The sequence below is a fragment of the Panthera pardus genome, unplaced genomic scaffold, assembly GCF_024362965.1.
Source record: "Panthera pardus isolate Hobbes unplaced genomic scaffold, ASM2436296v1 HiC_scaffold_22, whole genome shotgun sequence".
Lineage (NCBI taxonomy): Eukaryota > Metazoa > Chordata > Mammalia > Carnivora > Felidae > Panthera > Panthera pardus.
The window spans coordinates 86,798,830-86,811,741 of NW_026526788.1; the positions used below are offsets into that span (position 1 = coordinate 86,798,830).

General features: G+C 60.9%; 1 protein-coding gene across 1 annotated transcript; it reads left to right on the forward strand.

Moving 5' to 3' along the window:
- Window positions 1-630: 630 nt before the first annotated feature.
- On the forward strand, window positions 631-7,555 carry LOC109256730 (uncharacterized). The gene is made up of 2 exons (XM_019432309.2): window positions 631-800; window positions 4,746-7,555. The coding sequence occupies exon 2, from the start codon at window positions 4,814-4,816 to the stop codon at window positions 6,041-6,043; it is 1,230 nt and encodes a 409-aa protein (XP_019287854.2). The 5' UTR covers window positions 631-800; window positions 4,746-4,813; the 3' UTR covers window positions 6,044-7,555.
- The last annotated feature ends 5,357 nt before the right edge of the window (window positions 7,556-12,912 follow it).

Sequence of the window (12,912 nt, forward strand, 5' to 3'; positions counted from 1 at the left end):
ACAAGTGAGGAGCGGGGACGGGCCCAGAGAGCCTCACAGCCCACTGGGAACCTCCCAGAATGCCGAGGGCAGGGCACAGAGTCAGGAAACCAGAGCCCAGGCAGGAGCGGGAAGCAGAGCTCCCGGCAGAGTCAGAGTCGCTAAGGTCCAGGGGGGGCAGTGGGGGCGCGGTCTGAACTGAGTGGGGTGCAGGGAAGGGGGTCACTCCCCTGCCCCGAGTGGTCGAGAGCTTTGTTACGAGGGAAATGTTGCCTGAGCCACTGACCAGGCCCCAAGGACCACTGCCCACAGCCCAGAGGGTCCTTGACTGGTGATGGGGAGGGAGGCATGCCCCCCCCCCGCCCTGCCCACCCACTAGGGTCTGCATTAAGTGAGTAGCCTTGACCCTTGACTAGTGACCAGGCTGAAAGGAGCCCCGGAAGGGGCGGGACGGTCACCTCCCTTGGAGAGGTTCTCACCCGCTGGAACCTGCACCGACACTGTGGCCCCAGCCCACTCACCTCCCCGATTCCCTCGCGTGTCCAGACCGCCCTTTTTGGTGCTGGACGCCGATGACGTGCCCGGAGTGGGGGTGGAGGGGGCGGGCCGAGGGTGGAAGGCGGGGCGGGACTGGGATTCCCTCCCCCACCCCCCCAACAGCAGGGCCCTGCCCAGCTTGGTCCTTGGCAGGAGCTGACCTCTCAGCCCAGCCCAGCCCAGCCCCAAACTGGAACTCCGGGGTGGGGGCAGAGGTCCCGTGGTCATGATGCTCTGAGACCCCAGGGATCCGCGGGAACCCCCCCGCCCATGGCGCTGAACCGGTAAGGAGCAGAGGGTCGTCTGATAGGGAAGCAGAGTTCACAAGGAAGGTGGGGGGATGGGAGGAGGCCAGCGTTTGAGCCCCACGTCCCCCACTTCCCCGATCCCTCCAGGCTTGGGTTTGGAGACCCGCGGTCCGAGCTGGGCCTGGGCTCAGCGGGGCCCCCTCAGCAGAGGCCGGTGTGTGAGTGTGCGGTGTGTTAAACACTCGCCGTGACCCTCTTTCTTGCCCTGGCTGCCGCACGGAAATGAGCTCTGGGACCGGGACCGCCCGCGGAAACGCGGCAGTAATGTGGGGTGGGGGTCCATGACCGTGCGGGGCGGAAGGTGGTGGTCCTCAAGCGCTACAGCCTGGACCCAGCCAGGAATGCAGCCGAGAGGAGAGGGCTCCGGTTAGCACACCCACCTGCCCGAGGGCCCCCTCCCGCACAGCCCTTCCAGGAGGACCAACCTCAGCCTTTGGCTTTGCCCTGAGTGCCCGGGAGTCATGCCCCAGCGCCCGACTCCTGGGCACAGGAGCCCGGAGCAAAGAGCAGCGGTGTCTCCCGCCTCCCAGGGGCTCAAATAGCTTTCCCTGGATCTACTTCCTGCCATTGTGTTCCCAGCCTGGCCAGCTTCCCTCACTCCGTGCTTCCCTCCCCCTCCCCCCCTCCTTCCCTCCTTCCCTGGCTGGTGCTTGCAAGGGGAAACTACCCCTGGCCCCCACTAGCCCCCCGCTGCTCACAGGCAGGGAGGCCAGAGGCTTCTTTTCATTGGGCAGCAGACTCCCCAGGCCACCCTTGCTTTTGAAGACTGGGTGTTGGTGAGGGGTGAGTGTCCCTCCGACTGGGGGGAGGGAGGGGCAGGATGTGCAGGGAGAGGTGAGCCCCTCAAAGGATTTGTTGTTGGGAAAATCTCTGTCCTCTGAAGGCGGTATCACTGGATGTGCCTGCCCCTCAAAGTTCTGTTATTTCAGGCACGATCTCATCAGCTGGGCCTGTGGCTGGTTTTTCTGGGGGATTCTGTCCTCAAAAGGCAGACCCCTCCTCCGTGCCTCTTGGAGTGGTTACCAGCTTGTGCTCCGAATCTGTGGTGACACATCGCCGGCCCCTGGTCCATGCGGGGTGTGCCAGCCTCGCCGGCATCATCAGCACCAGGCAGCTTCATCAATTCTGGGTGTCACTGCTTTTCCAGGAACAAAATAGTCCGTGAGGGACTGTCTTCACCAGGGGTGAGTTCAAATAGCTATTTTCTTAAGAGATCACATGCACGTGATGGCTCAGATTGGAGAGGAGCCTTTGGAGACACACCTTTGGCCCAGGTGGGAGGAGGTCTTGGAGGGGGACGGGGCCCCCAGGGACCCCGATGGCTTCTCCCTTGGGTTGCTGAATAGAACTGGTGAAGGGGCCGGTGCGAGGTGTGGGTGGGTTTTGGGAAACCAGCAGGAGGGCCGCAGCTGGCTCCCAGGCTGACCCCCTCCGCCCGAGAGGGCAGGAACAGGGGAAGTCACCTGAGCCCCGCGTGGCTGTTTGGGGAGGGTCGCCCAGCAGCTGGGGTCTCCCCTTCCTTCAAGGATGCACTCCCACGCCCCACCCTGGCCAGACCTGCTAGGGGAACCTTACCAGGAGGCACCGGTCACCCGGCCCTCCCCGTCACTCCTTCCAGCCGCAGGGCCTGGCCGGGCGGCCGGCAAGCCCAGCGGCCTGGCAGAGGGGCCTTGTAAGTGCTCAGCATCACCATCAGACAGACTTCAAGAGCTCCCTGACCATCTTGCCCCTATTTCCAGACCTTGAGGCCCAGCTGGGTTTCTCAGAAGGGGCAGTGCTCTGCCTCTTCTCCCTGTCCACCCCTCACCCCCATTCTGCACAAGGGGCCTTCCTCAATCTGCTTCCTTTTTTCGGTTTCTCGCCCCTTGTGCTGTAGCAGAGATGCCCCTAGAAAGTATTGGCTGCAAACTTCCTTCTATGTGGGGACGGCACTGGGGGAGGGTCCCCAGCTGCCTCCCAGGCCTCCCCCGGACTGCAGTGAAGAGTGGGCGGCGTGGGTGGCCGGTGCTGGCTGGCTGAGACCCTCAATGCCCAGAACAGTGTCTGAGTCATAGCATTTAACAACGAGGTAAGTCAAGCGTGTCTGCCGGGGAAGCGTGGAGCGGGTGCAGGCACGTCCCGGACACGCGCACACCCTCACCCACTTTGCAGGCTGCCCGTGGGAGGGGCGGGGCGGCCAGCCCTCCATGGAGGGGGAGCCCTGTGAGACCAGGCTTTCAGATGCGTCCCCCAGAGCCTCGCCCACCTGACGTTCAGCCGTGCCACCTGGAAGCGGGGGTGGTGGTGTGGGGATGGTGCCCGTGCAGGAGGGCTTGCTGGCCAGGAAGGGTGGGCACCGCGGCCCCTTACAGAGGCTCCAGCTGTGCTGTGCTGGCCACGCTACGGGAGGAGCCCCTTGTCGACACTGTGCGGGTGCCTTCTTCCCGACCAGCTGGTAGAGCAAGTAGGGGTGGGGGGCCCCGTGGAAGCAGGGAGTGGGCAGCCGGGCTTCTCCCACCTCCATTTCCCAGAGCTGCTCCCTGGTCCTCCTCTGGGCTCTCCTGCCCCTGCTCACCGAGAGGGGACGGGTCTCAGCTGGGAACTTCCTGGCAGAGTGGCAGCACAGCCACTGACCAGCTGCCACACGGGGTGTGCAGGGCTCCAGCGGGCGAGGCCCCTTGGCAGGGCCGCCGGCCGGTCGTCGGCACATGAGAGGGTCTCAGCAGCGAGTGCTCTGTGGGCCTCCTTGGACACTAGCAGACGGGCCTCTGGTGGCCACAGTTCAAGCTCTGTTCACTGAGTTGGAGCATTGGGATCTCGATGTGAGGGTCTCAGGCAGCATGGAGAAAGTTCTAGTGCTTCCTGGAAAGCGTCTGCCCTTCCTAGAGCAATAGAGCAAACGTTATAGAGGCGGACCCATCTTAGTCTGCTTGGGCTCCAGAACACAACACGACAGGGGCACCCGGGTGGCTCAGGCGGTTGAGCGTCCGACTTCGGCTCAGGTCATGATCTCACGGTTCGTGACTTCGAGCCCCGCGTCGGGCTCTGTGCCGACAGCTCAGAGCCTGGAGGCTGCTTTGGATTCTGTGTCTCCTTCTCTCTCTGCCCCTCCACTGCTCATGCTCTGTCTCTCTGTCTCAAAAATAAACGTTAAAAAAAATTAGGAACACAACACGACAGTCTGGGGGCTTCAACAATAGACAGTCACTTCTCAGTCTGCAGGCTGGCATTCTGGGATCTGGGTGCTGGTGTGATGGCCACCTCCTGGCTTGCAGGTGGCGCCTTCTCACAGCATCCTCACTGGTGGCAGGGGCGGGGTGCTGTCTGAGGGTCTCTTTATAAGGGCACTAACCCCATTCATGGGGCTCTACCCTTATGCCCTAATCATCTCCCTGTACCTGGGGGTTAGGGCTTCCACCAATTCTGGGGACATAAACATAGCAATCCCTCAGGACCAGTAACCAGGTGAGACACAACTGAAGAGAAAGAAGGGGCTGGAAGATGCGGTCACTCTGTGCCCCGACCCTTTCAAAGCCAATGTCTAGTGGACATCAAGGAAGATGCCCCAGATGAGAACAGCGAGGCTGATTCCTTACAGCGCACCATATCGGGGGATCCCACGACACTTGGGTGTGGCAGAGACCCAGAGGCAGGCAGGGGAGTGGGAGACTCCACAGTGGAAGGGGGCTCAGGCACCCCGCTGGGGGCTGGGGGTGGGGAGCTAGAGCAGCGGCATCCTTGCGATTGGGAAAGGGAACGTGCTGGCTTTCTCCGAAGGGTCCTGCCTTGGAAGGGGGGCGGGCAGTAAGTAGGAAAGCTGGTGGTTTGGGCCAGTTGTGACCGGGGTTGTCTGTGGCTCCCCGAGCCGTGTGCTGCGGGTTCTTGACCTCAGTTCCGCTGTTGTCCATCCCGTATCAGTCCGTGTGTCTTGATCTTTTGCAGCCTGAGGGTGGTTTTCTTCTCCGGAGACCAGAGGCGGATTCCCAGGGCTGGATTCCCAGGTGGTGCCCATGGAGTCTGGCCCTGGGGAGGGAGGCGTGGCTCTGGCCATCCCCCCACTGAGGCCCAGTGAGAAGTTCCACCTGTTCGTGAGCTACAGCAGCGTGGACGCCACCTGGACCCATGGGCTCATCAGCCGCCTGGAGGCGGACCTCGCGGGGCTGAAGGTCTGCCTGCACGAGCGGGACTTCACCCCGGGGAGGAATGTGCTGGAGAACATGGCGGAGTGTATCCAGCAGAGCCAGAAGGTGCTGCTGGTGCTGAGCCAGGACTTCGTGCAGAGCCGGTGGTGCCTCCTGGAGGCCGACCTGTCGCTCTTCGGCTCCTGCCTGGAGAGGAAGCCGGTCATCCCGGTCCTGCTGAGGCCCTGCCAGGTCCCGCTGCACCTCAGCCACCTGACATACCTGGAGGCGGCAGACAGCCACTTCTACCGCAAAGTGGTGCAGCTCCTGCTCATGCCCAACCACTGCCTGGCCCGCTCCCTGCCCGCCTGGCGCCCCGCCGCCTCCCTGTACAGCGGGAAGAGCCTCCTGACCCTGAACTGCGTCAACAGGGACAGTCTGCCCTCGTGGAAGGTGGGCACCTTCAGCACCCTGAGCGTCCCCGACCCCCTGAAGGAGGTGCTGGAGGACCCCGAGGTGTACAAGCGAGCCGTGGGCATCCTCAACGGGGTGCGGTCCCCCAGGTCCTGCCTCCGCTACCTGGGCTGCAGGGTCACGCTGGCCGTCTTCCTGTTTCTCGTGGCCTTGTCCCTGATCTCCCTGCCCCTGATTATGGGCCTCCTGGAAAACACCCCGGATCAGCGCTTCTTCCTCATCTCTGCCAACATATTTTTCTGCCCCCTCTTCTTCGTGTTAGGAGTCAACACCCTGTGCTGGTTCAGGAGGTTCTCTAAGAAGATGATGCAGGAACTGGTGCTCAGGGTGGGGGAGGCCAACCTCCTGCTGGCGCCCCACTCGCTGCTGATGGGCTGCGAAACCATGAACAAACTACACTTCGTGTACGTGCTGCTGGGCGACTGCAGGCGGGTCTTCCTGGAGGCGGCGGAGGGCGAGGCCCTGTTCCGGGAGGCCCTGCTGCGCTTCTCCTGCAGCTACGCCTGCTGCGTGGCGCACGCGTACTTCCCCGCCTGCGACGAGGCGCACAGAGCCCGCGGCCACCTCGAGCTGGGCCTGTGCTTCTGCCAGTTCGTGTCCTTGCAGCTGCAGACGCACCAGGGGCGTGAGGTTAACCCCGTGTGACGCCAGCGCCGTCGGACGTCTGGACGCCCCTCAGCTGGCCCTGCGGACCAGGCCTCAATGAGGTGCGTAGGGGACCCTCCCCTGTGGCCAAGACCTTCGCCCGCGGGCCCCACACCAGCCCGAGGACCCCGCAGCCTGCTCTGAAGGCAGATAGGGGCTGGGGAGAGCGGCAGGCTGGCCTGTGACCCCAGGTGTCCTCAGGACGCGGCCTGCTCCTCCGAGGAAATGCTCACTGTCTCTCTCTGGACGGCTCGTTGGCGTCCAGGGGCCGGGACAGAACCCGATGGCTCGTTGTGGCCCCGCCCCGAGCAGCCCTTCCAGGCACCTGCCCCTCAGACTGGAGCATGGAGGGAGGAGGCCAGGCCAGCCTCCAGGACTGGGGGCCGTCTGCCCTTCACTGCCGGGGCGACACACACACACACAGACACACACACACACACACCCGCCTCCCCCGCCCCCCCCCCCACTGTCTACCCCGAGGGCCTGTGGGGCCGCCGCCGCCATCCTTGGCTGGAAGCCAGGAGGCCTCCGTTCCTCCTCAGCATGGACACCCATCAGACCTGGGGCCGCGGCGCCACCTGCTGGTGCCATGTCCTCCATCCGGAGATCAGTGCCTGGCGCAGACGATCTTCCTCCCGAGAATGAGAGGCCTCTGCAGACAAGAACCTGAGAAATGTGAACTGGTTCTGGATATGGGGACACAACAGCTAGTGTCCTGGCCAAGCTGCACATCCACCCTGTGACCACCTTGTGTCAGCCCTGTGTCCGTCCGCCCTGTACCTGCCCCTGTGTCTGCCCACCCTGTGTCCACCCTGTACCTGCCCCGTGCCCACCCCAGCAGTGAGACCTTTGCACCTCACGCCCGCGCCTCTGTGAGCCCCAGTCAGGGTCTGCAGACCCTCGGCCCCAGCAGCACACCAGGGCAGGACTTCAGACAAGAGGAGTGGCCCCGGGGCACTGCCTCAGCTCACTGTGTCTGTAAAAGAGCAGCTGGCAGGTGATCTGACAGATTTGAAGCTGGCGCTGGGTGTTCCCGGCAGCCCTGGGGAGCCCTCCGCCCGCGGCCAGGTGCTGCTCCGGTTTGCAGCCTCACATCCATCTTGTGTGACCAGTGGCCCTCGGGGCCTGATGCCACCCCTTGTCTCTCCCATGAGCGCAGGCCCCAGACCACAGCCACCAAACGACAAGCAAATGAAGTCCCGGCTCTGACTCCCTAGCAGCCCTGACAGCCAACAGTGTGCCTGCCTCCCAAGACCTCCTCTTACGCACCCCTTAGAGCAGACCCCCACCCTGCACCATGGATCTTACCAAAACCCCGCTCTTTTGGTTTGAACGAACCAATGTGGTCCTAGCTCAGGAACCCAAAGCACTCCACCCAGAGACCCTAGCAGAGGCCGGAGTCTCAGATCCTGTCTACACCCTGCCTCGACGTGGTCTCTGCAGGCGCGCGTGCACTTCCTCCAGGACTTGTGAGCAACCGGCTTCTCTATTTCAACTTGTCTTGTGCAAGAACAGCAGGTCTTGTGATCTGTTGAAGTACAGCTCACCGGGGCGCCTGGGTGGCGCAGTCGGTTAAGCGTCCGACTTCAGCCAGGTCACGATCTCGCGGTCCGTGAGTTCGAGCCCCGCGTCGGGCTCTGGGCTGATGGCTCGGAGCCTGGAGCCTGTTTCCGATTCTGTGTCTCCCTCTCGCTCTGCCCCTCCCCCGTTCATGCTCTGTCTCTCTCTGTCCCAAAAATAAATAAAAAACGTTGAAAAAAAAAAAAAAAGTACAGCTCACCACCCAGCAGCCTGCACACACCGAACACGTGTTAACTGGACACAGAGGCTGGACTGCTCACCTGTGTCCCGAGGCCAGGACTGCACGGGGAGGGTCCCCCTTGAGAGGAGCAGAAAAGGGAGGGGCTCTGGTCACGGGGACAGTGTAAGCAAAGGCACAAGGCAGGACCCCAGGACATAGGAGAAACTACCAAGTAGGGGATGGTCCTGTGAACCCCAGGGCTCGCTGGGTGGCTTTGGGCGCTGGAACTTTCTTGGGGGCAGTGCTTGGCATCAGGATCCATTCCAAGGGGTCCCAGCACCTTGATGGACCTTGAGAGGCCTTCAGTCTCGGCCATGTCCGAAGCAGGGGGCATAGTCTGGGCCCCAGGCTGAGAAAGAGCCTCCCGGGAGCAGCCCCACAGTTGCAGCATAGGGTGACGACACAGCAGGCCCACCCATACCCGCTCTGCCGCTCTGGGCACAGGTGGCCCCCACGAACGCCGACGGGCCTCCTCTAGGCCACAGCAGCTGCACCCGCTGCGGCCGCGGATCCGCTCGATGCCTAGAACGTGGCTGTGCCAGCAGGTGCACGAACGCTGCATGGAGCTAGGTGACCAGCCAGGCCTTTTGGGACAGAAACCCCGGGGGACAGTGGCTGGGGGCCTGTGGGCTGAGGCCTAGCCGTGTGCACGGGTGCCCACATGTACACACAGCCCCTCCACTCCTCGGGCAAACCACGTGCTGACAGTGTATTCCTACCCCCACGGTGCTGTGCGGCCCAGAGACAGCAGAAGGACAAAAAGAGACGCCTGTCCCTTCAAAAGGCCATGATACTTCAAGTCACGAAACACCACATTTGTGAGCACAATAAAGAGAAAAGGTTTAAATTAACCATTTTTAAGTCTTATTTATTTTGAGGGAGACAGAGAAAGAGAGTGGGGAAAGGCTAGAGAGAGAGGGGGAGAGAGAACATGAGCAGGGGAGAGGCAGAGAGAGGGAGAGAGAGAATCCCAAGCAGGCTCCACGCCGTCAGCGCAGAGCCCGACTCGGGGCTTGAGTCCATGGACTGCGAGATTGTGGCCTGAGCCGAAATCTCCAGAGGCTCAACCGACTGAGCCGCTGGGAGCCCTTACAGGAACCATTTTGCAGGATCGTCGATCTTTTCCTCGAGCTGTGGGAAACCCAAGTCTCTTTCAGATCCTGCCGGCTCGGTATTCTGAGCCTCTGCTGGGGTCCGGCGGTGTCAGGCCGACAGGGGGGTACCATACACCCGGGGGGGAGCGGCACCCCCAGCGCCCGCTGTGGAGCAGGGTCTGGAGCTGGCCGTCCCCCGCCATGCCCGCCAGCATCTATCCCCAGGACTGCACCATCCAGGCCTGTGGCTCCAGAGTGCCAGCACCCCAGCTGACCTCCCAGCAGCCTGGACACAGGGCTGTCCCAAGTCACGCTGCCTGCCCTGACCCCTGTCCTGACCCACGCCAGCAGTCGGTGGTCAGGGGGTTTGATGGGGCCCTGTCCTCAGGCTGCCGGAGTTCTCACCCCCAGGCACACCTTTGCGCCCAGAAGCAGCGGTCTCCACGTGGAGAGAGGGGAGGCCACTGCGTGCCCCACCTCCACTGTCCACCCCAGGGCAGCCCCTCAGCCGGCCCCGCAGAGCACACACGTGTACCCCCTGGGCAGGTGAGGGAGGAGACACGGAACTTTCCTGGGACCTCCATCTCCTGAGATGCCTCGCGAAGCGTTGGTGATCTGTCCTGGCTCGTTCTTAGTGGGTGACCTCAGGTGTGCTGGGGCCTGGGGACCCCAGGGAGGGGCCGAGGTTCTATCCAGTCCTGGGAGCACCTCACTAAGGCGCTGGTCTCGCCGAACCCCAGCTGCTGTACACAGCCAGTCCTCCGTCGGGAAAAGCACATGTTCTGACTCCACCATGGGGGTCCCACTGCGGGTCCCATGTTGGGGTCCCACCGCGAGGGTCCAGGCTGCGGCAGACTGCAGCGTGGAGTCAGTCCCGTGAGCTGGGCTTCCCTCCGGTACCGTCTGCCCCGCACACACTCACCTTTCTTCTCCACAGCAACCGGCAGGTGCCTGGCTGCGGCAGGTGCTCTGCGCCCTGGGACCATGAGTGGGCGCGCCGAGGTGTCCCGGCTCCTGGGAGGGTAGCACTGGTGAAGTGGCCTCCCACCTGCGAGATCCTGCGCTCGAGTCCCTAGGCCCGACCTTGGCGGGGGTGTGTGTGTGTGGGAGGGGGGGGGGTTGCCTGATGGGCCAAGGCATTTAACCTTGAAACACCCTTGAGGAAAGAACCGAGAGGAAGTGAGAGAAGCAAGTGGGGAGAGGGTAGTCACACAGACAGGTGCTGGGGGTGGGGCATAACGCACAGCACACCGATGGGGCCGGGGGGTGTCTGTGTGCGTGTGCGCCTGCGTGTACGCATTGTGTGTGTGTGTGTGCGTGCCCGCATGTGCGTCTGCGTGAGCACGCGTGCATGTGTGTGCGCATTGCGTGTACGCGCGTGCGTCTGCGTGAGCGTGCGTGCGTCTGTGTGCGCGCGCATTGTGTGTGCGTACGTGTCTGCGTGAGCGCGCGCGCCTGTGTGTGTGTGTGTGTGTGTGTGTGTGTGTGTCTCTGCGTGCGCGCGTGCTTGTGCGCATGTGTGTGCGTGCACGCGTCTGCGTGTGTGTGCGCATTGCGTGTACGTGCGTACATCTGCGTGAGCGCGTGTGCATGTGTGTGCGCATTGCGTGTGCGTCTGCGTGTACGTGTGTGCGCATGCGTCTGCGTGAGCGCGTGTGCGTGCGTGTGCACATTGCGTGTACGTGCGTGCGTGTGCGTGTGCGTCTGCGTGAGGGCGCGTGCGTGTGCGCATTGTGTGTGCATGCGTGCGTGCGTGCGTGCGCGTGCATGCATGTGCGTGTCATGTGCATATCCCGTGTGTTTGCTTGGTGTTTGTCATGGTGGAAACCACAGCCCACCGAACAGAAACAGAATTCGTGCCCTGCTAATGTGTCCTTCTTGCCGAATGTGCAGCCGAAGGAAGCAGAGCTGACTGCGTCTGACAACCTAGGTCTGCCCGGCCCCGGACTTCGGGTCATGCACGCAGTCTGTCCAGCGAAAGGACGGCCCTAAAGGCCACGGCGCCCGGGTGCATCTCTGCCCGGTTGGGCCCCTGAGGGTCCAGGGTTTCTTTCTGTGTTGAGCTCAGATCTCCTCACGTTCTCCCCGAGTCCCGCCAGCCTGTGGGAGCCCGTGATCTTGGGACACGTTCTATGTTTCTGTAAGAATTGTTTTAACTTTTGGACATTTTATCTGACGCTATCAACAAAGCCTCTTTTAGTTTCTTCACGAAGGACCTTCCGGGCTGTGGGTTCGAGTCTCCCCAATACTGGCGCCACACGCCGTGGACAAGACCCACGGGTGAACAGTGCAGAGAGTGTCCGCGTTGGCTCCCCGAGGGCAGAGCCTAGGACGGGACGGTGAGCAGGTGGCGAACCTGGCAGAGGGTTCTGGGGGGTATGTCCTGGGCACCCCTGAAGGCCAGGCCCACCTGAAGTGAGCCAGCCTGCGGTCCCACTCCAGGGCGGCCAGCTCGGGAAAGGGTTTTTGCAAGAGGTTTCTGTAAAATCTGGGTAAGAACAAAGTTGAAAGGACACCCAGAGGATGTGTGGGACCCTGAGACAGGAGCCGGGCCCGCTGCAGGGGGCCTGGCAGGGACCTGCACACCCTGTCACGGAGCCTCCTGGGGAGAAGGGGTGCTCTGGGCAGTTGTGCACACAGATGCGGGGAGGGTGCCGAGCGGCTCCTGCAACCCCCGCTGGGTTTGCCCAGAGGTCCTGGGGCGAGTCAAGTTGTGAAGTTGTGCTCGTTGCTCATGTAGCATAAACGACTTGTTTTAATTTGAAAGGTTGAAAGTTAATCTCAATAACCTAAGGTTTTCGTTTTAGAATGTGTGAGAGAATTCCAGTTTAAGATCTGATTGACTCTGACTCCGTTGTATTAGATGGTGAGTAGTGAACAAATGTTCGTAAAGGTTTTGTTTATAGGTTGGAATCAGTTGTATCAATTTATGGTTAGAGCTTGAAATACCCAGGGCATCTAATTAACTTTATCACGTTTGTGAAATGTCTTTAAAAATTAGAGACTGACTGGGGCGCCTGGGTGGCTCAGTCGGTTGAGCGTCCGACTTCAGCTCAGGTCACGATCTCACGGTTTGTGAGTTTGAGCCCCGCATCGGGCTCTGGGCTGATGGCTCAGAGCCTGGAGCCTGCTTCCGATCCTGTGTCTCCCTCTCTCTCTGCCCCTTCCCCATTCATGCTCTGTCTCTCTCTGTCTCAAAAATAAAAAATAAACATTAAAACAAAAATTAGAGACTGACTATATATCAAATATATAAGTTAAAAGAAAATTAAAGAATGAGTGAAGAGACACACAAGAGTTACTACATTTGAAAGCAAGCTTTTAAATGGAGCTTTAAAGCTTGGGAAAGCTGGGGAGGTTCAGGACAGACCTCTCCAGAATGTGCCACGTTGGCTTGTGGATGGTTTTGAGCTGAAGGCACTTGAGACCCTGTGGGCTCAAGAGAAACTTTTGTCCTTCCCTTAACCACATGCAGGAATCTAAACGGGGGCGGGGTGTCTTTCCCAGAATAAGGGTTATTAACCGAGATTCATTCTGTCGGAGTGACTCATCTGTCTGGTGGGGCAAACATCTAATTACCAACATCTGTTTCTCTTATCTCGCTGTGAAGTGCATTCCCTCCTTCGACGTCCCGGACCCCCACCCCCTCCTCCTGGGTTCAGGACGACATGTGTACCTCCTTTCGCCTGTCTTTGGAATTTCCAGGTCTATGTGGATTTCCTGTTCGTACATCGTTAAGTTTGATTTCCTCCTGTTAATCTATCTCACGGCAGTGTGATTCTTACTCCAGCTAGAAGACGGGAATTCGTGTCCCTGACACTGGTTTAAGTTTATAAGTATAAATTATAAGATGTTATAATTTTATAAATTAAACAAATTTAACCCAACAAGACCACTGGTAGGAATTTGCTTTGAACATAAGTTCCCCACAATACAAACCGCACACGCGTCGATTATTCATTGCAGCAAAGTAC

What these genes read in the sequence shown, in the direction of transcription:
- LOC109256730 (XM_019432309.2), top strand. Translation starts at nt 4,814, where the DNA reads ATGGAGTCTGGCCCTGGGGAGGGAGGCGTGGCTCTGGCCATCCCCCCA.